We start from the raw sequence: 25,495 nt of genomic DNA, 5'->3' as shown, positions 1-25,495 counted from the left end.
CTTCACTGTTAGTTTAAATGTATTTTCTTTTTCGGGTCTTGCTATGCGGACCTATCTTTTCCCAAATGCTATTAAAGTATTAAAAAACAACAAAAAATCATTAAGGTTATTTGAACAGCCAAGAACTACCATATATATTCATAATGTAAAATTGCTACAAAGAATATGAAATCCATGGAAACTTTTTGCAGCTTCAGAAATTGTTTTCTGGTGCTATAGGTCTAATGCAGTAAATGGGCAGAGTGCTTTCACTGGGAAAATGTTAACCTTCGTGACCAGGAGGACATCACAAGAGAGATGGTGTTTGTGGTTTTGCCATACACTTGGTTTGGTTGCTATTTATTTGTCGTGTGCAAGTTTGAAACACACCCTCCTCTCCCCAGCTTTGCAGTGAGAATTGCTTGGTTTTGGGCTTTTACAGCAATGATAAACAGGTGCACACCCTGGCCCTCCTTGACAAGAGAATCTAAGGTTGATGCTTTGTTAATATGACTCTGAATATGAATTTGGGTAAACTGCTGAAAAGGAAGCTAGCCCCTGCAACACACTGACCATTTCACACAGCATGCTGAATTCTCTGTGCTGCTGTTATCCTGAGTATCTTCTGGAAAAGCAATATTGTCTGATGCAGTCCAATTTTGGAAAGAGTTCCTGTAATCTGCTTTACAAACACCCACTGAAACAAAGAACAGTATACAACCAAATGAAATGTACTGCATTGGTTAAGTAGAGTAACATGTTGAAAACAAAGGAAACCATCTGAAAAGTGAGTCGAACAATTACTTCCATTCTTTTTTTCTAAAAATCACTGTGTACAATAGGGTAGCATCTTGAATAGCTAAGTGCCTCTCCAATACAACACACAGACAAAACAAGAACAGTCCTTCAATATTAAAAGCATTCCTGCTGTGTCACATCATGGTGCCTGCACGAGCTGAATTCAAGACTTTTTATTGTTAAGAGGCACTACCATTACACTACATTTTAAAATGGATCTTTGCCAACAATCATAAATAAAAAACTCACTCATAAACAATTCCTAAAGGCAGTGTGTCAGATGGTATTTCATTAAAAAGAGGCTTGCTGCAATGGAGTACCACAGGCCATGGCTGGCTGGGGCTTTCTTTCCCCAGCATATTTCTAGGTGTTTTGTTGGTTCCCAGAAGGCTTTTTAGTTAATGTAAGCTATGCCTACCAGAAGATCCTTTATGCCAATGGATAGAAAGTTCACAGCTAAAATGTAGACAAAATCAGTGCTGCTTTCAAGAGCTGTCTAATGTGGGAAACCTGTAAAGGCTGTGAGAAGATAGAAGAAACTCAAAATGAGTTACAGAATGGTGACAAGAAAAAAGAATTAACCTGTGGTAAAATTAAAATTGTATCTGCTAAATATCTGTAAAGATTAAATCTGTAAGTGAAAACATATTCAAATATACTGATCCCTGTTACGCAAATTCTGAAATTTTTATGAAACAGAAAATATGATACAGTCTGATGCATGGATAAAATAACTGTATCTCAAATTCAACAAGAAGCATGTGAAGTAAAAGAACAATGTCTCTCTGTTTACTAGACTGCTGTGGTGGTCATAGCAATAAAGATTTTTTAAGGACTTTAATTTTTCAAGTAATCTTCTGTTTTTCCCGCTCTCTTGACTGCTCCAATGTTCTCTGCAATTAGCAGCTCACCACATACACTGGGAAGCATAAGGCTGAATTACTTTTACAAAAAGCTGCATTTAGTAACTCATTACAAAGCTGACATCACTGAAACAAAAGTTCAGTCATGTAGGGATGTGGCAGAGGTTATCGTGTAGCACATTACTAATATACTGGGGGGAAAGATTATGTCAACTGCCTGCTAGTGTCCACATCCAGGATGCAATCTCCCCAGGGAATAAACACTCTTGGCAAGCACTGAAACCCAGAAATCTTCACAAAGCTGTTTGCAATTTGCAGCCAAAACTATCCACAAATGCTGGGAATAGACTACAGTCCTTGACAGCACACAACTCCAGACATTTCCATGGGGGAAGTTTAATCTACAAGGATGTAGAAATATAAAACAAAGTATTGCTCAAAGTAACTGTTTGTCAGATCATGTGCCTCTAATTTGGTTTCCAGTGACATTACACAGCTGCAGCCAATGGATTCCAGCCAGGCCCAACAGTCACTGAAGTTCTTTTTTGTTTAAATTTAGTATCTGAACATGTTTTGCCTATCATTAAAATGGAGAGTAATTGCTCAAAAGTGAACTGTAGAAGTTGCAAATGCAAAGAACTTGTTTGGTCACTTAGTCCCATCCTCAGAACAATGTAGGATTGAAAACACATTGCAAGGAATACTGAAGAGCGCTGTGTTTGTTTTCCTTTCCTCCCCCCCCCCATTCCTTTTTTCTCCTTTATTGTAATCATTATCAGTATATTCAAAAGTTTAAAAAACAACCACAAATGCCAGTGTAAACATGCTTCAGGTATATAAGTAATATAAAGTATTGCACATACAAAAGTCCTATGTTCAGTATCTCCTTACAGTGCTATTTCATCAGAGTTGTGCAGATGACATGATTACAATGAGCTGCTGATATTATTTCTGAAGCTGCTACACACAATTAAATACTTACAAAAGCTAGAAGCTCATTTTTTTTTTCATGGAAGGATGATTTTGCCTGGAATGTATGGAATACAGAGGTGTGCAAATAGGGGGCACGCTTGCTTTGTGGTGGTGTTGATCAGCTGATCTCTCTTATCTACAAGGGATCTGCTCAAAACCATTTGGGGGAAGGAGCCTGTTAATGATTTTCTGGGGGACTAGGAAGCTGTCAGGCCCCCCTATCCCCAGGAAACAGAGGTGCTTGCTTGTGTGAAGCACACAGGTGCTTCACCTTCATGTTCTGAGGCACGTGTCTCCTTTCAGTAAGTCTTGTGGGCACACTGCATCTGATGAGCTAAAGACTCCATAATGGCCTTTTTGCAAATTTGCCTTAGATATGAAGATGTAACGCAGCTCCTGCTTGGATTTCCCAGGTAAGCCAGCATGCAAGAAATGATAAAACTGTAAAATCTCGTGTCAGACTGACAGAAGTGACAATGTCTCACGACTGCTTCTATTGTGAAGTATTAGGAAGCAGCAGAGCAGTTGTTTAAAAGGAGCCCAAAAGTGGCAGAATGGATGAGCCCATTTAACAGTTGAGAAGCTGAGATGGATTGGAAAGAAAAGTAACTCAGGAGAAGGCAAGTGGTGTGTATGTTTCATAAAATGAACAATCCCTCCTGAAATCTACACAATATAGCTAATTACACACTTATGGGCAGCACTGGAAGACTCAAGCTTTCACATACAAATTGGCACAGATCAGGGCTTAGAGCCCCTGCTGAGTTAAAGACCATTTGCTGATAGAAGGGAAAGAGTGAAATATCCCTTCTTCAGAATCCTAAACGCAGAAAAAATAATAAATACTAAGTGTATATTTTTACTCTTTACCTCAGAGTATTGTTCCTTCTTTTTGTTCTTGCTTGTCTGGCTGGCATCCTATTTTTCTGCATAAATACAAATTCTGCCACCCTTTCCTGCAAGACTTTGCTTAAAAAATAATTATATTAAGCCCTAAACTTTGCCAAAAGCAACACTTTTAAGATGCTGCCAGCTTGTAGATTGAAACATAAAAAAGGCAAAGATTTCTTTAGGTGAACAATTTTGGCAGTAGCTGTTCCATTATAAGAGGCAATTTCAACAAAGCAACAGGGCAATGGCCAAGAAAATTTAGCCCAGCCCCAAACCCTCCAAGCCTTTTCCGTATCACCAGCGTGGCAGCGTGATAATTTAAAACTGTTTCAGAAATGACTGTGTCAGTGTACAGCTGCCAGCCTTCAGCAAAGCAAGGACAGGCTAACTCATCCCTGCTCTATGCTGTGCATGAATTTAGTTAGCTGGGTGTGATACTGCCAGCTCTGGGCTGAAAGAGATACAACGTGTACTTGCTTATCATACGTCTCATCTTGTAAAGTGTTCCATAAATCTTCTGCTTTGCAAAACACTTCGTAGCCAAGGAATTTGTGTTCTGGATGTACAATGGTTTTACTGTTCTATTTACATGCAAAGTAAGTACATGATTTCTATTATTTTTATCTTTCTTCTCTCAAAATCTATGTTGATGATTATATCAGATACTTATTTCAAAAAGGTGGAAAAATAAATAATTGTGCCCCATCTATAAAGTTATTTATAGACTACCTTTGTGTTTCAGGAGTACTTTCACAGTACTGATATATTGCTTGTCTCCCTGAGCCATAATTTCATAAAAGTTCTTATTCTTAGGGAGGTTTCAAAGGCATTCTGCATGATACAGTAGCATTCAGAAGTTTTGTCCTGGTTCCTCTTCTAGACAATACAGCAATGAAGGCATTCTCTCCTTGAGAGATTTCAGCTTGTTCTGGAAGCATCTCAGTATACCACATGTGCTCAAAAGCATCTGCTGAAATGTGGACTGACTGGAATATGGGATAAACGTTCTGTTCAGTGGCGAATATGTTGATAAGGCAGTGATAAAGTTGCTTTCTTCGGCAAGGATGGCCGTCATGTGGCATGTTCTCAGAACATTGCATAGATCAGATTATGACACCATGTCACTTGCAGGTACAAAGGAAGACTGGTGGAAGGAATCCCTCATTTAATCCTCATAATGTTTCAGGCAGGATTCTGACTTGAACTGTCACTCTCTTCCTTTATGCATCAGTAGTCTTGTTATTTGTCAGCTGTTGCCTGTCAGCCATGTCATCTTGAGGAGGTCTAGCTCTGTCAAAGAAGCCACACTGCAGAAAACAGTCAACAGAAACAATGATGTCATGGTAAGACAACCATAGAAAGATTCAACTGCATTTTGATTCTTTGCTCAGGCAACCTGAAACATTGGACACAAAGTATGGCAGGCTGATAGACTGTGAAGGTATTTTATTTCTATCTAAATCATTCCCTATGAAAGTTTTAGGTGCAAGGCATTGAGTTCCAGAGCATAGCTTTAAAAACCCAAATATGAAAGATGTCTTTGCAGGAGATATAAAGTTGGTCTGAATGCCTATATGGACTAATAATAATGAGAAATCTGCTCATCTCAATTCAGCAATTCAGGCATTCATTCAGGAAAGAGATTTAGGTTGATAAGCAGTAATAATAAGAGGGGTATAATATGTGTTTGAAAATGTGCACAGGACAGAGATGTGACATAGTCTAAAGATCACTAAAGATGAGATTCCTCTCACCTTACTTTAACTGCCTAAAAGTCACTCATTTAGTGGAAAGGTTGAAAGCTCGAAAGCTCACAAGATGTTAAAGGAAGGTACCTCCAAAAGGTAATTTCTCTCATCCTTGCATGTTTAGCCATAGCTTTTTGCTGCTGTTGTCACCTGACTAGGTGACAACAGGCTGTACTTCTAACCGTACCCTTCAGGCAGCTAAGGATAGATGAGTCAGATCCTAACTTAGGGAATTATTTCAATCTTATTTTTAATGTCAACTGAATGAATGGAAGAAAGCTACACTGGCTCCCCATAATGTAGCAGTTTCCAGTAACTTGTCTTAAAACTTGTGGAGGAAGTGTAACAACCAACACAGAAATAGAAAACTTTAAAAAACAAAATATATGGTATATTAATATAAAAGGAAATATTCTAAAAGTTAATTCTTAGAACTGGGAGTGCTGTTACATGCTGACAAAAACTGGAAATTCCTGAATTATTCAGAGAAAACAAAATTAGAGTAACTTCTTTTTGAACCTAAACATCCTGAAATAGAGGATCATAGGTCTTGGGAAACAGAGCCAAACTCTGTATGCCCATTTATAACCAGACTTCAATAATAAAGGAGGACTTTGAAAACAAGTTCCCTGCATAAAGGTCAATGACACTAGCATGTCAGAAATGCCAAAACAAAAAAGACACGTGTACTGTGTTTTGCTCCAAAATGTTAAAGATCACAAAGTTCCAGCCTTTTTATTTTATCTGTTAGTATCTTCCAGCATCTTTCAGGGGTCTTTTTAAAGCAACACTAATAGGAATAATGCAACATACCTTCCATAAAGCTAGGGTCAGCAGAGCTAGTACTAGTAGTCCAAGAAGTATGGCTAGTATTATAACCCATAAAGGGATCTCAAAGGAGACATTTGGGGTGGACCAAATGACCGATGTTCTGATCTGTAATGAAAGGAATACATTTAATGAACAAAAATGAAGCAAATAAAGCACATCCAGCAGTAGATTACAAAGGTTAGATGCATTGACTTCAACAGCATTTTGCAGATTAGAAATATACATTGACTGAAGTTCTCCCATGTTGGCTTAATTTATTTTAATTTCCTTTCCTCTTGTTCATGATAATTGTTAGAAATGGAATACACACACACACACAAAAGTCTTGTCACATCAGACATACAAATCATTTTCCCATAATACAGGGCAAAAAAGATGCCCTTCTATGCAGATGCTTCAAGAACATTCAGGGAGCAAAGTTCTGCTCACATGCATTCTGGCACAGCTTAGGCCACTACACTGACTTGCACTGAATTATTCTGAAACAATGGTTGACTTCGGCCCAAACTCTTAATTCAAACCACAGTAGATACCAGCTACATTTTTCTTATTTTAATTTCTGCTGACATACTAATATACTTTTTTCCGATGATTTGCATTTCAGCTAAGCAGTCCAACAATGAAACACAAGCAGCATGCATTGTCCTTGTGATAAAGCCTAATGCAAAGTATGATATGATCTTTAAAAGAAGCCAAGCATACAGACTATTACCTAAACGGGAAACAAGCATGAAAGATGCTCTCTCACTGTCTAAGGCTGTACAAAGAAGCAGATGTTACCATCAGTTATCAAAGGTTTTAACTGACTTGGCAAAATTTCCCTTTAGACCATCATGTGGACAAAGAGTAACAGTAACCCTTCTGTATTTCTCCTTTGGGGACATCCACACTCTCCACTCTCCTTTCCATACCTTGTACAAAAGTTATTATATGCTCTCAGACTCTGCTTGGAAGGCTTCTCATCAGTCTCACTGAATATTTGCTCTGTCCCTACTGCTCCCAAGTGGGATGGATTTGAGTTTGAACTTTCCTTAGCTCTTCTGCCACAATGATGTCCCTTCAGTCTTAGTTTATTTTCTCAATTTTTTTTTTGTTAGCTTAGGAAGTGATTTCTTTCTGGGGTTTTCTCTTGGATGTCACTTGTCTACTCCTAGCCTCCCTTAAACAGGATAAGCATATGACAGATGGAAGTTATGTGGTTTATGAAAGGATGAAATCCGTTTACAAAGCAACTGATGACACAACTCTCAAATGATATTCCTCTTCTGTGCTCAAGGTACAGATAGAAAATCTACTCTTTTTAGTAAGTTTCTTGGCTATCACCCAGTCCCTGAGCTGCACTCATTGTAAAATGTCTTCTTTTTTTTTCTGGTATTACCTTAGTAATTGATGCACTTGAAATTTAACACACCACTAATTTCTAATTTGTACATTGAAGAAACAGCAGCCTAAGTTTTAAGAATGGACACAACTCTGTCATTCAGTTCAAAACTGTTTCCATTCCTATGCCTCTCACTTCTCTCCTTGCTGATGGCAAAATTAATAATGTAATCCTTCCTGCAACAGCCAGTCCTTTCTCACTTTTTCTTGTTATCAGCATTCTTTCATAGACTTTTCATTCTGAAAGCACCAGTAGATCTGTCTTCCAGCTACTGTCAGGCTTAATTGGAAGACTCTTTTAAATAGTCCTTTCCACTTCATCTGTTCAGCCAACTGCTCCCTGCTCTGACATAGCACTTACAGAGTTCACAGTCTGTAAGCCAACTTACTTGAGCTCTACTGATGCACATATTTTTTATAGTATACCTCAGATGGGAAAAAAAAGTAGGGACAAACTTTCTGTGTAGGACACCACTTGCTTTCTACCAAAGGTTACACAGAGGGTTACACAGAAAACACATAGTCCTGGTGTTTTCACTTTAACATTGGCCTGTACTCTGAAGATGAAGTACCTGCAGTGCTGGCCATACCATTGTTGATCTAACAAACACAGCTAATATATATCTTTGGAGCACCTCTAAATTATTTAGTAATAATTCTAAAATATTTCTAAAATAAATAATTCAAAAATATTTAAAAAAGATAACATATACAAAGAATAAATAAATATGTGATCCAATTAAATTAAAAAAAATTATTTTAAGGCAAACATCATTAACAAAACAAGCCATGAAATCTCACCCATATGTCCCAACAGATATCCTGATGGTGTGATCGAATGACCAACCACACCAGTGCAGGAATACCACTCCCTTTCCCAGCTTCCTCTTTGGGTTGCTTCTTAACCCTTGCAAAATTTCACAGGCTCTCTGCATCATTACATTTAGCAAGAACAGAGCTCATTTAGTAAGGATAAAATGTTTTTGAATGGCTCTGTTTGTGTCTCAGAGTGGCATTAAAATGCAAGGGCAGAGAAAATGAGAGAAGGGTCATCTGAACCCTGCAGAGATTCTTCCCAAGAAAAGAGATTCTTCCCTGTCTGCAGAGATTCTTCCCGAGAAAAGCTAATTAAGGAAAAAGATTAATTCAAGTAAAAGGTTAACTGACCAGAGAAAACAGAAAAGATGCAGTTGCAAGGGGTTGCATGAAGCCTATTGAAAACAATGAGCTCAGCTGTCAAAGAAAGAAATTATCTCCCTTCTGCTGCTTGAAAATCATGAATGCTGCCTTGAAGCAAGCCTGATCACTTACAACACAAGAGCTGGAAAGTGCTGATGAAAATTCATGGGCCCCAAGACAGCAAATTCAGATTGATTCAAAAAACCCCAACTCATTCACAATGTGCACTCCCTCTGTTGGTAAACTCTGAGGTATTACTCACAGTACAAATTTTAATTATTTGGAAAGGACCTGACACTCTCAACATAGAGATTGCATATCTTAATCTTCTAAGATATGAGTTTCACTACCATTTGAGTTTCTGCTCTTAACACTATCACTTGCTTGAGTATGTTGTTGTGAAGCTGGAGCACTAAAGTTACTAAAGCACTTACCAAAACCATCTTAAAAAATATTTTAAGACAGCAGCAAAAATAAAAGTCAAGCAGTGCTTTCTGTTGTCTCAAGTTTAACAAAATGACTGACCCAAATTTACAGCAAGATCAAATCACAGGGAAGACACGTTTGCATGCAAAGACTTTATTTTGCCATTTCTGCCACTGATGGCTTCAGCCAAAGTCCTAGGTGGCATACTGTAACTGATATAAATTCAAGAGGAAATGGGAGTCAGCATTGCTGCATTGGGGTGGATTGTAGAACATCAGCAAACAGAATAAAAAGATTCTGACAAGCTGCTGGCCAGGTATGGATGGCTTGGTACATGGACAGTTTTCCTGGCTCTGGCCGGGAAAGGATTGATTTTAGGAGTCGCCTGGAGGGCATATGGCCAGGACCTGAAGGTTGCTCTGTACCACTTCACACTATTGCTGGAGGTGGGGAGAAGGGAGTATTTTCCAAAGATCCTCCCAGTCGAGTAAGTGTGGCAGAGGGAGCTGCTGGGTATTGTCTGTTGTCAGCGAGTTTCCCTGTGAATCTTTCCTTTCTTGTGGCCTCTGTCATTAGTATTGTTGCTGTTACTGTTCATTTTCTTATCTCGTTGTTTCCTGTAAATTGTTCTTAATTCAACATGATCTTTATTTTTTGTGCCTCCAATTCTCCTGTTGAGAAAGATTCTCTGAGCTTTTGCCCCCCTTCCACCAGCACAGGTGCCTGTCTGTGGCTTCCAGGGCTGAAGGCTGAACTCTTAATTCAAATTCAAATTGTAGGTAACAGCTCTGGCACGATGGCTTATCAGCTAAGCATGCATTTGAAACCAGCACAGAAACCACTGAATCATCCCATGAAGGACCTTCACCTTGGAGGGGGCTTTGGGGGTCTCCAAAGACCACCAGGATATACAGAGCATGCATTGTGCACATGCTAATGATATTAATGACTTCTGAGAAATGATTTGTATAACCACTCCTATCCTGAAGAATGTAATTAATATTCATGATTTTACCTATAACACTGTGTCTCTGGGGTACTGCGTGTTTGGTGGAAACAATTCCCACACATCTGGTGCACCGAATAAAGCAAATACCCACTTCTCTGACTTGGTCTCTGAAGTGTTTCTGAGCTCGATTGGGGCGAATCACTGTCCATCCTGTTGCAGGGTGAGAGGGAGGAGAAAGTAGGGAAGATAGCAAGCGGTGCATGGTTTGGAGAGTGACAGTGGAAGAACTAAATTGGGGAGTACCATTTCTAAACCATGACAACAGTCTACTGAAATTGTACATCCTGAATATGGAAATTATCTAAGTGGGCAAGTACTTCTGTAGGAAGAATTTTTGGTTTACAGATTTCTTCAGATACTATTCAACTGAACCACATCTGGTTCCTTGGGCACCAAGTCCTCTTTAACCCAATCTAAGGTAACTACTTGAACACCATAGGTGCTCTCAGACAGGGGTGAAGTAAGCTGCTGCCTGGTGCTTGGGTCTGAATAGCTCATAGGGCTGCATATGACTGAACAGGAGCAAGAGCAACAACTAGACTCTTAATGTGTTCCAGTTCACTGTTAAATATTAGGTAGGATCAATTCAGACTTTGAAGCATGTTTGAGATCCTCCAGAAATCAGTGGAAACAGACTATTTCTTTAGGGATAGTAGATTTCATTAGGTTTGGGATAAAGCAGATAGTAGTGTATGCAACTAAAAGTACCTATGTTGCCTTTCCATGGCTTCTTTTATGCGCCGCTTCCTAGATGTTTGCTGTGGTTTTTTGCAGCAAATTTGTGTGTTGTGTTTTCTTTCCTCTTAGGCTATGAAAATAATAAGACAAGCTAGCTCTTCTTCTTTTATCTGTAGAACAAATACCAGCATGGATCCAGATAAGGACATGTGGATTTTCCTAAGGATGCTAAATAATTACGAGTGGTGTAGCAGCACTCAGCCTTGCTTGTCCTGCCTGAGTTCAGAATCCTTTCTCTCTTCCTCCTTCTGTCATTCTGCCTTTACAGAGAGTTGAGTGCAACTTGTGGTTTAATTTCAGTAGCTCAGGTGGAGCTTGGCAAATGTTGAAACATAAACAAGAAACTGTAATCTTGTAGAAGAGCAGGGTATCATGTTTATAATCCTTAGATTATCAGCAGTGAGCAAAACAGAGCAGAAAATAGGTATATCCTGTATAGAGCAGAATGCTGCTGCAAAACTGGCACATCGCTCTTCTTTTTTAGCCTGAGTGCAGCCAATGCTAATGAAGTATTTGTCTGCTAAAATCTTGAAACCATCCTGTCACACCCACACCCTTTTTCCATGAATCCTTCTTTGTCTTAGGTTTTGAAAGCAAGGGAATGGTTGTGCTAAGTACGTGAGATTCATTTCCTGAGCAGAGAATTATTTGTACGCATCAGTCTCGCTCCTGCCTGGGGTGCATTACCAATAGAATATAATGCCCCTGGCCTGCCACTCTTTATACTCTACACAAAGACTTGCAAGGCTACTAATGCAATTGCTGGTGAACAGTTTGACAACTGCAAGTCATGAACACCCACAGAGTTGAGGCAGAAGCTGGAGGGGAAGAAAGAAACAAAACATCCCTTCAGTTTTGTCTGCCTTGTTTCGCTATTTTCACAGAGGACTGTCCCTCCTTCACCCCATGCTGTCCACAACAGTTTTACATATGATTTTGATTTAAGACAAGTTTGTATTTTCAGCTTGGATTTCTGTTCTTCTCCATGTGGTAGGTTTAGTACTGCAGGATTAGAGCCAGGGAATGTTTCCATCTAAGGTGGCTTGTATGAAAAAGTGGAATTTTTGCACAAGGGTTGCATATGGACACTGTACTTTAGATGTGTGTTGGCTTTCCTCCCCATTCAGGACAAGACTTTAGGCTGAGCACTGAAAACAGTGCTTGCTTTTCTGTCGGGTGAAAAGCACAGCTCACAGACTTTAGAGGAGCCATCTGACTTCTGACACTGTTGAAGGTCTCACACCTTTTGTATGCAAAGGGTGCCAAAGAATGCCATCTGTTTCAGGCACTGAGATGAGTGTGAGAAGTCAAGCCAAGGGTTAAGGACAGAGCCTTTGTTCACCACTGGAAGTGAAATCCATGCTGGTCTTAGCAAAAATGCTGCCTGATGGTCTTTAACTCCTCCTGTTGTTCCATAAAAGTCACTTGTTCATGAAAGTGTTCTTCTGGGGAAGCTTTTATTTTCCTTTTTTAAAATGTGCCACAGTTAAGCCCATTTTAAGTGGATAAAATAATTACTAAGTTTTTTGCCACTGTTTCTTGTACAGTTTGGAATTTGCTTCTGATTGTGGTGTTACTCAGAGTGTCTTCAAAACAGTCTTTGATTCCTCCGGAAGGGAGCACAAAGCAGCGAGAAGCACATGTAGTGAGCTGCTGGTTCACTGGCAGTACCTTGTGTATAGATGGGAATTAGGTTTGACTGGTGCAAACTTCCAGCATCTGTGGAACTTATCCATAATTTACTCTGCTTCTTTAAGAAACAGTAGCTAAATCAATTATTATTTGAGCGCTACTACTTTTACTGCAAATTACGACCTTCCTTTAGTCTTCAGCAATTTTGTTTACAGAGGCTGGGAACAGGAATTCTTTTGTACTCCTACATGTCCCCATCCAACCTTTGCAGCATGATGTTCTTATATGTTCTGAAAAAAATGCTCAAAATAAAATGTAAAACTTCCCTTGGGCTTGAAGTCACATTTATGTTTGCACTTTACAAATGTTTATGCAAATATATTTCATGAGGAATATAACCTTGTCTAAAACAAAAGTACTATCACTGTGTAGTTGCTAAAAAGAGTTATAAGCCTTAGTCTGAAACCAATTTTACTCACTGCAGGACACTGGCCAAACAGTTTAGTCTAAAGGCATCCACAGTGAAAATTGTATCAAATGTTTAAGAAAAGCAATCATATTTTATTAAACTCCAAACTGGCTCAAGAATCATAAATTACAAGAGAAGAAATTGCTGCTTATTCCAAGTTTATACTTTTTGTAATAAAAAATACTTTCATGTTGCACATGAACTTCACCAAAGTAAGACAGTATTATTTACCACAATAATACCTGTAACAAAAATAAAGAAAATTTTCTCTTGAATGATATAGCTGTTAGCAAGGAAATCCAACCAGTTGTACAATATATGGTTGCATTCTTAAGCCTATCAAAATTAATGGAAATACTATTATTCCTGTCAGTGGATTCTGGTTTTAACTCCACTCTAATTTTCTGTTTGATGCATTTTAACACTAATGTTTTACTATAAAAGATCCATTCTGACATCTACCTAGCATTTCACACACTGTTGTATTATGACCCTGTGTTAAAGATCCATGTGTAGAAGACCTATGTTTCATGATGATGGAAATAAAGTCCTCATTGCTGCAAATAAGACTACATGACTCTGTAGTTTACTGATGTGTATGGGATTATTCATGCCATTGAAGCTAAATGCAAATATCAGTCCGCATAATTGGAATACAGCACTATATGAATTAAATGAAGAACAAATGCTCTATTATTTTAAATATATCACCTGCTCTATATAAACTTTGAAGTGTTAGCTGATTATTAGATATATACTTTTGAAAATTAATTTAAAAAATATTTAAATCTTTCTTCCACTTCCACCCTTTCATTGTCTGAAAGAAAACCATAAACCTTGAAAGAAATATTTGGAAGCTTTTAAAACACAACTAGTGATCTTTTTCAGAAGGAGCAAAAATATTAAGCATTGCCCAACTTCAAGGAGATATTTCATCTTGCAAGTGGAACATCAAAGAACTGGTGCATATAACACATCAAGCTGTAGAACTGGCAAGCATCCACTGCCATGTCCAGATATGAAACAACATAAAAGCGTTATCATTTTTCAACATTTTACAGTTGCCATTACAGGCATTTTACTGTAAATCATCTGCTGCAAATAACAAGCATTATACTGGCTGGAGTAAGAGAATGAAATGCTTATCTGATCATTTGGTAGATCATCTGACACTTGTTGAGAACAGCAGGCTATCACCTGGGGTAAAGCACTTCAGTCCAGATGAAGGCCCCACTATCAACAGAATTCTGCACATGTGTTTCTAGTATGGAACACATGCTGCAAGAAAATAAAAAGAGCCTGAGTATATCTGTCAGCTTGGTGCCTTTGAACCTTTCTGGATGAATACTGCATTAAGCACCAATTCTCTCTAGCAAAATCATGGTTCTTGTGATGGTGGAGACTGAAGTCTCTGTTCACACAGAACCAAGATTTTACCTTGTTTCTTCCCAGACCACGTACCAATTAACCATTCAATCTGTGCATGTACAAAACAAATCTTTGTATTCTGTATCCTCTAAAATATACTCAAAGTAAGTCATAAAGCGTATTATTCTGTTGGTTTTCTAGGTAAGAAAATATTCTGTTCCTACTATTACATCTCAACAGACTGATATGATGTATTTTCACCACAATTCAACTTGGTAAAGTCTGAACTTTTAAAAGTTTGAATTTTAAGCTTACCTTTTAAAAGGAGGACTGTAACTGATAAATCTTTATAGAGATGAGAACAGTAAGTCTTAAAATTTCAGATTACTTATACTAGAATCAATTTTTACACTCATATTTTACTTATTTCGATCAGTAATGACAAAATAGAGTAGATTTTAACCACAGTATTAGACACCATAAGAAGCAAATTACTTTAAAGTGCTCCCCAAACCCAATGCTTTGGCACCAGCAAACAAATCAAACTTATACCTCCAAAATTAATTTTTCATATAGTACTCCAGGGCCATATAAATGTTGGTCTGCACATAAGGCAATTACTTTAGTATCTATCTATCACGTCTGTAGGGACTACCAGGTAAATTCGTATCTTGCACTTGATGTACTGTGAGGTGGAAACCCTAAAGAGGCATACAAATCTTCCTGAAAATCAGGGTATCAAAGAAGCTTCATACAGATAAGAGAGAAGTTGCTGCAAACAATACACAAGCTTGTGTGAGAGAACTGCTGACTGGGAGAAGAGTGAGATCTCTAAACCTGACAGAAACATGACTTTGGATTTTGCATAAAGATTTCCTCCAGATTTTTTTTTTACCCCAAATGAAATAATTAGACAGTTTCTTTCACAGTTGTTTTCTTTTCTTTATTGCATCCTAATTGCAATAAAGTAGTCTGCACATTAGTACAGCAAGAAATTATTTTAAAATGTAATAAGAATCACGTAACATCAACTTCCACAGAAAGCAATGAAGTTATTTCCTTTAGGTACTACTTTAGGAATTTACACTAGAAACACAGGAAAGACCGATCTCAATATTTTAATCTATAAAAACTTTCACAGCTGTGATCAGAGTGACATGTGCTTTACACAAAGATATAATTTTCAGTTACTTACTGCTATGCTTCCCTCGGGGAGCTTTGCTGGTTGCACTTTATATGGCACACTCTTAACTTTGAAGGACACATTCGAAGAAAGACTATAGAGATCATTCTTTCTCTGAAATTATAGAAAAAAAAGGAATTATTAAACCCCATGTTTATATTTAAAAACATTATGAAAAATAAGCAGACAAAACCCCCCAGAGCACTGATTTCATAAGTAAAAGATGGTTTCTTTTGGTGAAGAATGTAGGAACACTGAGACTTGTATGTGTCCATGAGATAAATACAGCATAAAGCTGCAATACAAAGGCTACATGTTCAAAATGGGGAAGAAGAGTTAGATATTGTGAAAGATACATTCATTTGTTTCTCATATTTCTCTCTGAAATAAGTGAGTTAGAAGCATGGGAGAAGTTTATAAGGTGTCTGTGTTTTAAACCCTCACCTCTGCTTACCAAACTCAAGAACCAACATGAGTATATAGAGAACAAGTGCAGGTCTATGTTGAGAACAGTTTGGTAGAGCTTCCTGTTAACATCAAAGGAATGGCTGTGCCTTCCCACCAAAGAATAACAGCAGGAACAAGCATCTCTGAACTTCACTTACACAGAATCTCAGTATAGTTTGGGTTGGAAGTGCCCTCTGGAGATCAACTACCCCAGCTCCTCTGCCAAGGCAGAGTCACCTAGACCAGGCTACACTTAGAATGTGATTGATTTCCTATCTCAGTAGAACTCAAAAATCTCACTCACCTTGCTTGTTTACTAAGTTGTGTCAATGTTAGAGGAGTGTACAGCAGCCATTATTTAACTGACCACCTAGCAAAATATTTATACAGCTGTCATTAAGTATTTCAACAAACCCAAAGATGTGCAGAAAAAACATGCAACTGATTTTTTGGGTGACACTTCATGCAACTTGTCTTATATAAACCATCCCCTGTAGATTTGGGGTAGTGATATGGATCTCCTTTGAAAGTGCTTTGATATTCTCTGAAAAGCATTAGATGGTTAAGTGACAATATGGTCAGTGGAATCCAGAGGGCTAGGAGTTATGACTGTTATATCCTTTTTCTATATTATTATTATGCTACCTGCCTTAATCCTTTATAAGATATGATGACCAGATTTCAACATATTTAACTGATGATTTACAGAAAGACAGAGCCTTGTAAGTAAAGCAGTCTTGCCTTTTGTCACCAGCTTTTTATAGTCCAGTGTATTTGGAACATAGCTGTCACTTCCTAAATTCGCTTCTACAAAACCTTGTCCTTCCTTCTATTTCTCACACATTTAGGAGTTCTGCTCCATTGACAAAATTTTGTTCCTGTGTGATTGTTCCACATGTTTTGCCGTTTTCCCCTATAGCTTCCTGTTGCTTTAAAGACATAAACCCTCTCTAAGAACTGCTTTTCCTCATTCATCTGTTTTGTTGACCAAAGACTGAGGTAAGAAGACCCCTTGATATTTTGGGCTACTATTTCTTTTCTTCACTGATGGAGAAAGTTTTGTGAAAATGACCTGAAATAAGCATAACATAAACTGGGAACCAACTTGGATGCATTTGAATGACCATGGCCCAAATCAAAGTTTTCACAGAACTGCTGTGGTTGGAGGGCATATCTGGAGTTTGTTTGCTCCAACCACAGCCTCAGAGTAGAGTCAACTAGAGCAGTATGCTCAGGACCACATCCAGTTGGAGTTTGAATATCTCCAAGAATGGAAACTCCACAATCTCAAGAAGCAACTTATTCCAGTTTTTGAACACTCTCAAAGCAAAAAAGGCTTTTTTCTTATCTTTAAATGGAATTTCCTGCATTTCAATTTGTGCTTCTTCCCTGTTCCTGGATATCAAGAAGACCCTGCAGTGACTTCTTTATTACCTCCTATCAGACGTTTATACATGCTGATGAAATCCCTCCTGAGGTTTCTCTTCTCCAGACTGAACACCAACATCTCTCTCAGCCTCTCCTGGTACATCAAATGCTACAAGACCTTAATCACCATTGTGGCTCTCAGCTGGACTTGCTCCAGTATGTCCATCTCCCATTTGTTTCAGGGAGCCCAGGACTGAACTCCAGATCTGTTTCTGTGAGTACAGTGGAAGAATCAATTCCCTTGGCCTGCTGGCAACACTTCCTAACACAGCCCAACAGGTTGTTGACTTCCTTTCCTGCAAGGGCACACACAGTGGCCTCATGTTCAATGCTGTGCCCCGCAGGACTCCAAGATCCTTTGCTAGAACACTGCCTTCCAGTTGCTTGGTCCCCAGCCTGTACTGGTGCATAGGATGAATGCTCCTGTGGTGCAGCACTTTGCATTTCCATTTCACACTTGTATGAATTTCCTGCCAACTTGCTTCTCCAGCCTGTCGAGGTTCCTCTGAAAGGCAGTACAACCAACTGGTGTATCAACCACTCCTTCCACTTCATTACCATCTGCAAACTATTGAGCTATCAGGTTGCTAAGCATGATACCCCTTTTGTAAATCCATGCTGACAGCTTCCAATCACCTTCCTGTCCCTGAGATTTTCGCAAATGACTTCCCCATTTTTTCTCCATCACCTTCTCTTCTCGGGGATTGAAATAAGGTTGACTGACCTATAGATCTCTGAATCCTCCCTGAAGACAGGTGTTATCATTTGCTTTCTTGAAGTCTTCAGGAACTCCCCCCAGGCACCATGAATTTTCAAAGATAATTGAGAAAGATCTCACATTGTCATTGCCCCTCCCTCAGGACTTCTACGCATATTCTATCAGGTTCCTTGGACTTTTGTATGTCCAATTTGTTTAAATGTTCCCCTATTCTGATATTCCTCCACTGAAAGCAAATGTTGATAGCCGAAAGTTTCCTCTCTAGTTGCAGAGGCCTTGAATTACTGTATGCTGATTTTGCCAGTAAAGACAAAAGTGTTGGAGGCATTGAGTAACTCAGCCTTTTCCATGTTCCATTGAGCAGAAGACCTATATTTTCCTTAGTCTTCTTTTGGCTGCTGATATAGAAGCCTCCTTAATGCCCTTTAAGTCTCTTGCTAGGCTTAGGTCCTGGTGGGCTTCTACTTTCCTAACTCTGTCCCTGCATTCTCATATACTCTATATTCCTTGTCCAGTCCCTGTACTGAGTCAACTGACTCTGCTTCCACGTCTTTTGTGTTTCACAGAATCACAGGATCATAAAGACTGGGAAAGACCTCCAAGATGATTGAGTCCAACCCTTAACCTATCACCATCTTTGTATGTCTGAGTTGTACCAGGATGGTAAAACTCCATATATCAGGATGGACAGTTCTTGAGCATAAAGGACGTAATTATGATCCTGGAGACTCAGTAGTTCTTCTGGATTTCTATTTTTTCCAGTATCATCTCCCATGGACTTCTTCCAAAGAGATCCTTGTAAAGACTTCTCTCCTGAGCTCCAGGGCTGTAGTTCTGGTATTTGCCTTGTCCATTCAGTTACCTTTTTAAAAACTAATTTTCTCTGCAAATATGTGAGGCTTTACTGGTGGTAAAAAGCCCGCATATTTATTGCCTTCTGGAACTCATTTGGCTATGCCATAATTTTGTTCTTTTAAAATACTGAGAGCAGCTGAATAGTTATGATCAGAAAATTCAACTACTCCTTGGGGCTTATATTAGGAAAGAGCAATACTAAAAAATCTGTCTCAAACAGCTACACAGGGATAGTCAAATCAGCTCCTTAACACAGATGGCATCAAATGAAAGCGAACTACCTTTTCTATCAGTAGTGTTTAAAACGAAACATTAGACTTAGTAAATAAGTATTTTTATACACTTTCATGACGCTGATTATCTATGAGATGGTATTCAGAAATATAACTTCCTTATCACATTAATTATTTTCCATTTTCAGACTCAAGCCATTCTTCATGTTTTATGCTTCAACACTAGATTCCTCCTCACAAAAAATCTCAGCATGTTTCTGCGGCTATGTATCCAGAAAAAAAGTCTGAAAAAAGCCTTATACTCTCAATCCTAAGAAATTCATATTAAGCAGGATTCTGGATACGATTTATATGATTTATAAAAGTAATCTGTACGGAGAGAGCAAAATATATTATATTATTGAAGTAGACATTAGACATTCAGCCTGATTGGCTAAGGTACAGTAAAGGCATTAACTCTCTTAAAACCTCCTATAAAGGAAACACAGCACTAATGGAAAAATAAAGCCTTTCACCTACTATACATGGCTTATTTCATTTTCAGCTTATATCAGCAACAAGAACATCAGAGGAGGGTACTTCCTGTGGATTAATGCTTGGTTTGGGTTAATAAGCTTGGGTTGTTACCACAGCTATGAACTCGCTTCAGCCCTTGATTAGGCTCCTGGAAATGCTGGAATACAGGAATGGAGACTATGAAAGACTAGAGGGTATTTTCCTGCATTTACAGAATTATGTGTTTGTGGTAAAGGACTTGAAAACAATGACTGTGGTCAACACTGGCTGCAAGCAAGATTCTTACTTGTACTAACACCTTTAAGATACAAGCAGCTGTCTTTGCTTTTATAATTCTCAAAGCAATTGTAAGAAACAGCATTTTTTTACCATATAATTTTTTAAATAGCATATGTTTAAATATACAGTATTTACTGAAAGCCGCAGCACTTGTGGCTTGAAATTCAAGCTGAGGAGTTAATCATGGCTCAAAGGAAGGGGAAGAAAGAATTTGGTATTTGTGTCAGTGCCTAATGACCAACAGTAGAGAGCCCAGCCCCAACTGCGTTGGCCTTTTGTGGTTCCCCTTGTGTTAGAACAAGCAGAACCTGATCTTGTGCTTGTTGCTGAGACAGTAGTTTGCAATATTCTGGGAAGTAGGCAAAACATGGCCATCCCCTGTGTTGCCTGGGTGGTAGATCCTGCTGATGTATTTATTAAAGTTTCTCTCTCTCTACATGCTTTTGTTTTACAAATAGATTTTTGAACTGAATCCTTTGTTTTCTTTGAACATTGTGAGACAAAAAGGCCAGAAATGAAGGAAAGTGTTCCCAATAAATATTCAATGCAATGTTTTCCTAAGTACAATTGAGACTGAAATAATGTGAGAAGTGCTGGAAAATCTTTGACAATTTGAAGGACTCCAGGCTTCAGTGGAATGCTGGTGCTTTCTGCAGGAAGCTCAAGCACAGACCTGCTGACCCCCCCAAGCATCCCTAAGGCATGTAGGCATCCTGGGCAGAGAGCAGAATGAAATGCAGGGCCAAATTTGGCTCCCAGGGAGCTAGACTGAGGGTGGGAGGAGCAAAACCTTTAGCAGCTTAAAGACTGGCAGATCATTGCTGTTCTGCAGGTGTGAAGAGTGCAGCTACTGGAGAGACTCCGCAGAATGATTCTGCACCACTTTCTCTATGGAGAATTGTTCAGACTCTTGGAAATCCTTCTATTTCTTGCTAGGTGTAGCCCACCAAAGTCTCCCCAGCTGAAGTGCACACACTTTCCCTACAGCAAGCTGCATGCTGTGGTGGAATTTTTGCCCCAAGAACTAACGACTGCTGCACATGAAGTTCAGTGCTGTTACAACAATATTGTCACTACTTGATTAAAACTTGTTTCCCTTCTTGACTGCTGGAGTCTGGCACACTTTAAGGACAAGAGGGTAAGCAATACCTTTTAAATACATGCTTTGGGAATTCATTAGCTTGCCTTCTTTGATCAATACCTCCCAAAATCTGAACTGCTGTCAACAGAGTAGCTTACATAAATGCTGAAAGTAGAGCTCACACAACCACTTATTCTTGTATTAATTTCCTTAAAAACGTATGTATGACTCTATACATAGTCAAAAAGTATTTGTGCTATTTGTAGCAAGAGGATATGTCTACCCAAATATATCTGTGACCAAAGACAATACTCTGAAAATCAACACATCCTTCTCTTTGTCATTATTTTCTTACACTTCACATATTGTATTTTTACATTCATTTTAACAGCCTATTTTACGTTATAATAGAGGCAGCTATTTTGTTGTGATTCCAGAAGATTTCAATATGCAGATTATAATGGTTATCAATTTATTTATTTCTTCATATATCTAACACTACCTATACTATAGCACATCGAGCAAGATTCTCATGTTCTGATCTTGTCAACACTGAAAATATTTTAAATAAAAATAAAAGAAAACTAAACTAGGCCACACCCAAAAGACCTCCAGTTAGTTCAGCCCCATTCAAATGTCTCTTTCTTTTTAGACTTCTTTCCACATAAACAATTAAATCCAGTATAATATAGTATTTTAGGCCACAATGAAAGTTTTGATTTTTACTAATTTTGTTTTTTTCAAATAACAACAGGTTTTTGATGCAACTGAAATTTTTATTGACGACTTCCTCCTTTTGTTATTTTATATGGCTTGAAGGGCAGTACATAAAATGTTTGGCTTTTAATTGTCAGTCTAAATTAAAATAACTGACTTAAACTTCCATGCATGGCTTATATGTGGCAATGAATGAAGGCACAAGATGTCTCTCTCACTAATTTTTCTGCATCCACAGATGGGGAATTTTGGGCTACAGAATTATTCTTTGAAAATACTAGGCACTTTTCCCTTGACTGAGATGTTTTCCACTAGACACAGAAAGAGTTTCTGTGCTGGAGGATGCTGATGATAGGAGTTATTGTTCCTTGGGGTCACATTCCACTTACAGATCAAATAATTGCTCTCATAGTAAAGATGAGAGGAAGAGAAGTGAACAAATAAAGGATCTTACACAAGAGCTGGATCTCTCACCTGTCTCAGATCACTTCCACCAGTTCACCTCTCTTCTGAGCTCCAAGCCTCTGCTAACACACATGTGCTGCACAGTGTGTGGGGCCCCACTGCATGGGCTATCTGCATTCTCTAGCTCCTTTTGTGCAGCTAAACTGAATCCTCACCACAAAAGCATTACCTGGCCTAGAGAACTTTGGCTACACTAAAGAGGCTCTGACTTCACCAGTAATAAAATATGGAGATTTTCAACACAATTTCTCATCATGGAAACACAATTAGAGCATGCACTCTAACAGTGGTGACAGCTCCAGGCTCCAGGAAATGAAGGCAAAGGTGGATGACAGGGAGGACTTGTACTTGATGGTCCAAACCAACAAGGTGCTACATCAGGCTCTTCGTGGTTTTCTATACCCTTCCAGACCTCTCAATTTCTTTTTATGTCCTTGGTGCAGCTTCAGCAGAAAGGAACACCATCATTTTAAAAAGCAGGGATATGGGGCCTCTCAAGCTGAGTTTGAATTGAATTTGTGTCTTCCAGTCCTGAATTCTCTAATCATTAGACTGCCAGGTCTTGCTTCTGGCAATGAATATGGAATAAACCAAGTCCTCTGATTCCTCAAATTCTGTAGGTACCTCCTAAGCAATTTTTGGATTCTGTGTTTAGTGAGGGTGGATATATTCCCACTTAATCCTGATTTGGGTGTCTATCCTCCTGATAAGGGATAGCCTCATGTACCACCCTGATGGTTAGTGCAAGTCATTTGTTTTGGATACCAGTTTGGGGCCAGGCACTTAAGATACTGGTGTTGCAGCACACATCACTATTAATATGTCAAGCATACATTTCCATTTTTAGGCATCTAAAAAGAAACAGGATCAGTGCATGTTCAGAAACATTGAAATAATGAGGATTTAACAGAAAAACCAAAATTTGACTTTGGGTACCAAGAGAGCACCCATATGCAGTGGTGCATCTCTTGCCTTTCAACTTTTTCTGATTAAAACTAGATTTTTCTCCCTTCTAACTATTAAAGTTCATGCAATCAGGACTGCCAAATTCACAGATCTCAAACTGTCAAAAAGTCAAGAGAGAAACAATACAATTATATTCAAAAACATTAAAAGAAAATAAAATAAACTTCAAACTTCTTGGGAACATCACACACCCTTTGTGGTTTCTTTACATTACTGCCTCCCCTAACTCTCCCAGAACATTTGTATCATTGTGAGGAGTTTTCAGTACAGGCTTAATTAATAGCTAAGAATGAGCTGAATTCCATATCCCACAATGTTATAAGCTCCAAAGAGCCTGGAGCCCGAAGGTTGTCACAAATCAGACAGATGGTACAGATTCATCACTTAGAAATGCATTTTCAAAACAGATGTTTTACTAGAAAACTCCTGAGTCTTATATTTAAAAATGTCCATCTGTGTCAAGAATACTGGACAAGATCCCCTCGGGTCTCCCTCAGATGACTCAGAAATATGATTAGACAAATAGGGACATAATGGAGCTCCATCAGAAGACAATGTAACATAACCATGTAAGGTTGTTTCTGTTTTGCACGAGTCAGGCTATTATTTGCCTGATCAGCAAGTCTGATTCCAAAAGTCAGCTTTATTAGAGGGCTCATATTTATGGCCAAACTTTGAAGTTAATCCAAAAAAGTCTGTGATTCTTCTTGGCCTTTGCACAATGTCTGTCTCTGTCTCTGTTGGCTGGCTGGGAAATTTGGGCTGCTTTATTTACTCAAACATGTCTAATCATTGCATGTCATTTGACTGTCATTTGTTATGGGAGTTTGGGTTTTAAGGTGACAGATTACAACTGTCAAGAGACAAAAGGGTCAGCTGTTGTCAGTTAAACTAAGTGGAAGAGGAAGGAGTCACTCAATACATGACAGATCTTTTGTGGCAACAAAAGATACAGGCTGGCCCATATAACTTTGATGAAAAACAATAATTATTTAATCCTAGCATAAATCAATCACTTCCAACAAAATCTTTCTCAGGTTTGCATTAGCTATCTATAAGAAAAAAATACATCATGACACTGTGTTCTCAGCTTTAATGAGCACAAACGATTTCTTCTGCAAATCATCATGACTTCATGTAGATTATAACATGAGGAATGTTGTGTGTCACCAATATTTTGCTTTCTTTGGCATATGAAAATTTTTACATTAACTGAACGCGGTAAAGAGGTTGCAATTTTGCTTTAGATACTTTCTCCCTAAGTTTCTTTACAAAACCATGACTGTGGGGTTCAGTCTGGCTCTTGAGCAGTCCTTGCTGGTCCACAATCATCTCATCCTGATTCTGCATTTGACTGCATTTTAATCCTCAGTTTGAATCTGCAGACTTCAGCCTAGTTAAGAACACTTGCAGACTTACTAAGAGCAGATAACAACCTTTTTAGGAAACTAATTATGTTATACAGTCTTTTATGGTGATGGCTGTGTAACTGTGAATTTTAAAAGGGGCTATGAAAAGGGAACTGTTTTGAGATGAGTGGAAGGAAGACAACCAGACCCTAGGACACCATTTACTGTCTCTCTCCAAGTTTGCTTGCAAAGTAGAGATCATGTTATTCTGGCAGCTATTTAGACATAAATGGGGGGATGCAACAGTTCTCTGGGGACTACTTTTTTCTGCTTAGGAAAAAATTCTGTTGCTTTGAGTGGATTTTTTCTGAGTCTTAACAAGACTTGCGAGTTACTATTCAAAGGACACAGAAATGTTTACAGGGAAAAGGTAAAATCACAGCCCATAAAAAGTCTTGTTTGATAGTAAAGGTATGTAAGACCAGTGAAGTTAGCAGAAGATGATCTGGTACGGGTGTTTCCCAGGAGGTCTCCTACCCAGGAAATCTACAGGATGGATCATCCTTGTCCCTGCCCACAAGCTGGTATAACATTCCATCTCTGCCTGGAGCTCACCAAGTGAAGGGAAGTGCAGGCAAAGCATGCAGCATTTATTAAGGAGCATGGAGAAGCTAAAGGGAATGCAGCATTGGCATTGCCCAGTGTGCTTGCATATCCCAAGGCCCAGCTTTAACCATTTTCCCCACCCGGATCAGAAGGAGAGAAGACAAAATGTTTCAAATCAGCTGTATAATGCATCCTCTGAAGATATTTTGTCACTATCTACAGAATTAGGCAACCAGCTTTGGTATCTAACTTTCAGATTACTAAAATTACATGAAATGAGTTCCACTGCTCTTGCATTAAATATGCCACTCAATTCCATGCAGTTCTGAACCTAAGTCAGGCTACCTAAGGTTACAATCTAGAAAAAGA

General features: G+C 38.6%; 1 protein-coding gene across 2 annotated transcripts in view; it reads right to left on the bottom strand.

The window, feature by feature from the left end:
* Window positions 1–704: 704 nt before the first annotated feature.
* Window positions 705–25,495, bottom strand: part of ITGA8 (integrin subunit alpha 8) — a 114,128-nt gene continuing 89,337 nt past the window's right edge. The window contains exons 28-31 of one of the 2 annotated variants that reach the window (XR_014849721.1): window positions 15,479–15,580; window positions 6,065–6,187; window positions 4,233–4,810; window positions 705–1,296 (exon numbers count right to left, since the gene is read on the bottom strand). Coding sequence is in view for 1 of the 2 variants with exons in the window: in XM_085050622.1 (XP_084906748.1) it covers window positions 4,724–4,810; window positions 6,065–6,187; window positions 15,479–15,580 (312 nt within the window). In the remaining variant the exon portion in view is untranslated. Of the gene's footprint in view, window positions 4,811–6,064; window positions 6,188–15,478; window positions 15,581–25,495 lie in introns of both variants that reach the window. The other variant, XM_085050622.1, reaches the window with a different exon arrangement.

This window comes from Lichenostomus cassidix, chromosome 2 (assembly GCF_008360975.1).
Source record: "Lichenostomus cassidix isolate B80296 chromosome 2, HeHo_3.0, whole genome shotgun sequence".
NCBI classification, from domain to species: Eukaryota; Metazoa; Chordata; class Aves; order Passeriformes; family Meliphagidae; genus Lichenostomus; species Lichenostomus cassidix.
This window is presented reverse-complemented; position numbering and strand designations above follow the sequence as displayed.